The sequence below is a fragment of the Brassica oleracea genome, unplaced genomic scaffold (genome assembly GCF_000695525.1).
Source record: "Brassica oleracea var. oleracea cultivar TO1000 unplaced genomic scaffold, BOL UnpScaffold00418, whole genome shotgun sequence".
Classification (NCBI taxonomy): domain Eukaryota; kingdom Viridiplantae; phylum Streptophyta; class Magnoliopsida; order Brassicales; family Brassicaceae; genus Brassica; species Brassica oleracea.
Genome location: NW_013617416.1, coordinates 100,024 through 103,670, shown reverse-complemented (window position 1 = coordinate 103,670; position 3,647 = coordinate 100,024). Strand labels below are relative to the sequence as shown.

Sequence of the window (3,647 nt, the reverse complement as noted above, 5' to 3'; positions counted from 1 at the left end):
GATCTAAGCGCCCTGTTGAAAGAGAAGTTGCAATTGCTCTCGAAGAAATCGACTACAGTCGATCCTCAGGGACCGTCTAACTCCGGAGGCGACGGTGCTTCTGAAGGTGGTGGAACCTCCAGAGAAGGAGCCTCCAAAGAATGAGCCTCCAGAGAGGGGGCCCCTATTGTAGTCGATGGAGGGGTCGGAGTGGAGACTTCTGCTTCAGGTCCCAAGAAGAAGAAAAAGAGCAAAAAGACTAAGGGGAGAGCGACCGACGAGGTTCCTCCCGAAGAGTCTGCTTCCCTCGATGCGACTTCTGAGGGTTCGAAGGAAAAAAAAAAGAAGGACGGGGAAGAAGGACGGGAAAAAAATAGGTCTCGTTGTGGGGCAGCTTCCTCTGTTGATAGAGATGAGGGCCTAGCAGAAGGGCGAGAGGGTGCTTTAGTCGAGGCGGCGCCAGATGGTCGCCCAAAGAAGAGAACTAAGAGTTCTGTTGAGGCAGAGCCCCGTCCTTCTACCTCCGACACGAATGCTGCTGATACGACCTTAGTCGACGTTGTTGGGGAGGACAACGACACTCCTGAAAATCTGTCGGAGGAGAGGAGGAAAACCAGCTCGCGAGAAGGGGGTTCTGGTGATGAGCCCGTTGCGAACGAGAGGTCTGCTCCTGACTCTTCTGCGAGAAAAAGTTCTCGACCTGAAGGTTCTCTAGCAAAGAGAAGGAGGATCGAATTCCCTGATCGCGTCGAGTTTTCTTATGATGAGACAACTCCCCTAATCCTTAATCCCCTTAGATGCGCGGAACTGACGCGCCAAATTCGTGGTGGGACGAAAGAGATGCCGCAACTGGAAGATCTTTACTTCAGGAATGAATACATTGACGCCGCTTCTTCGAGAGCGCGGGTAACTGCGTTACCTTTCATCTTTTATCTCTTTGTTGATTTATTGGGTTCATCCATCTCACGTAGTCCGTGTTTATCGTTCTGCAGAGTGACATGAGCGTGAACTTCCTTGTCGAGAAGTACGACAGTGCTCTGAAGCAGACGATGATCCAGTTGGGATCTTCAGAGAAGCTTGCTCAGGCAAGGTTGAAGGCCATCGAGAGAGTAAGGGCGGAGCATAAGAAGGCTAACGAGAAGGCTGCGGAGGAGAAAGAAATTCTTCGAGTGAAGTTCGAAGAGTTGGAGGGTAAGCTCAAATCCGACAGAGCGGCGAAGAAAGAGCTTGCCCGAGAGAACACTCGTTTGGAGCAAGCGGCTGCGACCCTTGTGAAGGAGAAGGCTGAGCTACTCGAAGAAAGGGACGCTGCAGTGGAGAAATTGTTCAGAGAGAGGCAACGCTTGAAGGACTCCGGGGGGTTGGAGGTTACTCGTGAGAGGGAAAGGGTTGAAGCTGCTATGGTCGAGAAGGCAAATCGCTGTTTTGGTCGCGTACGCGACTATTTTACTCGCTTGGATGCCTTTGGGAAAGCGAAGAACCTGTACGGTCAAGCTTCGGGGACGAAGAAGTGCCTTGAGATGATAAAGGCCAGTGGGACGGAGATCCCACATGAAATGATCGACGTCTTTGCTGAGCAGGAGAAACTCCATGAGGCGGAGGCTACGAAACTTTGTGTAGGTCCGCTATCTGATAGCGACCTCACTCTTTCTCCGCTGGTTCTTCCTTCTCGCTTCGTCGAGGATAGGTTTAGAGCATCGTTTGATCCTTATGGATCGAACGTAAATTTGATCAGACCGGAGACGGCTTCTCAGCTCGTTACCTCGCTCGAAATTACAGAGGAGCCATCAGAAGAGCCATTGGTTGACGTCACGTCGGTCCCCGCTGAGCACGTCGAGGTCCCAGAGGGAGGTGGTCTTGAGGAACGTCCAGAGAATGAGAACCTGGAGGAGGTCCCCGAAAAGGACAACCTCGAGATAGGCGACATTCCGGTTCGAGAGGAAGAGACCGAGAACGTGGGCATCGAGGATCCTGTCCTCGTCTCGGATTCTTCCTCCGAAGGACGAGAAGACGAAGAGGAGGAAGATGATAGAGCCGAGGAGACGTTGCCGCCGCAGCCTGTCGAGGAAGAGACGACCAACAAAGTCGGGGATAGAGACGTTCCAAAGCCCTCGCCTCCTACTGTGGACTCCCTTGTCCATGTTCCTACTCGAGTGGAAGACCCGGCTGCTGCCGCTACTGAAGACCCAGTCGGTCCTCTTACTCTTGGAACGCCGAGGAGGACGATCAAGATTATGTGCCTTGACGCTTTGCTTATGTTGTTTTTCTTTGTGCTTTTTGTGTTTGTGGTCTTGATAGACCCTGCTGTTGTACGACATACTTTCATTTTGTCAGTATGTCACTGTTTTAAGCAGACTTTAAATTTGTGTGTTGTTGTGGTCCTTATCTGTACTTGCAATTTTTCTAAGTAAATTTCAGTTATCTTTAAAGTCTTGCGATATACTCGCGTAGAAGCAATAGATTCCTGACCTTTAGCTTTTGCAAATAGATAACGAAACAACCCGCTAAGGGACTTTATTCAGCTCTTGTCGCATTTCGATTGAGATAACGTCTAGGTGCGTCATTCTATTTCGAAAACAAGAAACTGAATCTAAGAGTGGAAGGTTCTTTCGTCCGTTTTCTCAATGACAATCGAGTAATTGGGTAGCTAATCCGTTACGCGCTAGTCGAGAAAAGGTAAAGATTCACTCTGTTTGGTCCGTTAATGCTCTTTGGGCATTGGTGACTCGCGACCGTTGGGTCCTTAGGCTAAGTGTCTGATCAGGACATAGCTAGGCAATGGAACGTGAGTGTCCGCATACCTCCTGCTGGAGATACGGGAGCCGTTGGGTTCGATAATCGGTATTTACTCGATTGAGGTCGAAACAAAGAACACGATTTTGACTTTGGTTTTGTTACAGGTGGACCGGTTAAGGCTGCCTACGTACCTCGGTAGAGGACCAAGCCATTCGTAATTCGTTTTTCCCGAGTAAAAGTGGTCGTTAGAAGCGCATTTACTCGGTCGAGTAGAAGTGACCGCAAAGGTGCATCTACTCGGGTTTTTTTTTCCTACGAGTAGAAATGTCGTAGATGCATTGAGTTCCATGTTCGAGGCACTTCTTCTCCACGTGACGTTTGAAGTCGGTAGACGCCTGGTTTGACAACTTTGATGATTTTGTAAGGTCCTTCCCACCTAGCGCCGAGTTTACCGGCGTTCAGCTCCTTAGTGTTCTCGAACACTTTGCGCATGACAAGGTCACCGAGTTCAAGGGGCCGGGCCCGGACCTTTTTGTTGTAGTAACTCTCTATCTGATGTTGATAGTTTTGGATTCGTAGCAGAGCTTAGTCCCGTCGTTCTTCAATCTCGTCGAGGGCTTCAAGCAGCATCTCCTTGTTGAGTTCGACGTACTGGGGCATTTTCGAACGTCGGAGGCTTGAAACGTTATCTTCTGCGGGAGCCATAGCCTCGGCACCGTATGCAAGAGAGAAAGGTGTCGATTTAGTCGATCCTCTTGGTGTTGTGCGATGGCTCCATATGACTACGTCGAGTTCGTTGGCCCAATGACCCTTTTTCAGGTCTAAACGTTTCTTAATGCCGTCGATGATGAGCTTGTTGGAGGATTCCGCTTGGCCGTTTCCTTGCGGGTAACGAGGGGTGGAAGGGCTTAATCGAATGTTCCATTTTCTGT

At 50.0% G+C, this 3,647-nt stretch overlaps 1 protein-coding gene across 1 annotated transcript in view; it reads right to left on the bottom strand.

Annotated features, from left to right (window-relative positions):
* Window positions 1–3,300: 3,300 nt before the first annotated feature.
* The window catches only part of LOC106319607, a 1,043-nt gene continuing 696 nt past the window's right edge, over window positions 3,301–3,647 (bottom strand). The window contains exon 3 of the mRNA XM_013757991.1: window positions 3,301–3,643. Within this exon, the coding sequence (XP_013613445.1) occupies window positions 3,301–3,643 (343 nt within the window). The remainder of the gene's footprint in view (window positions 3,644–3,647) is intronic.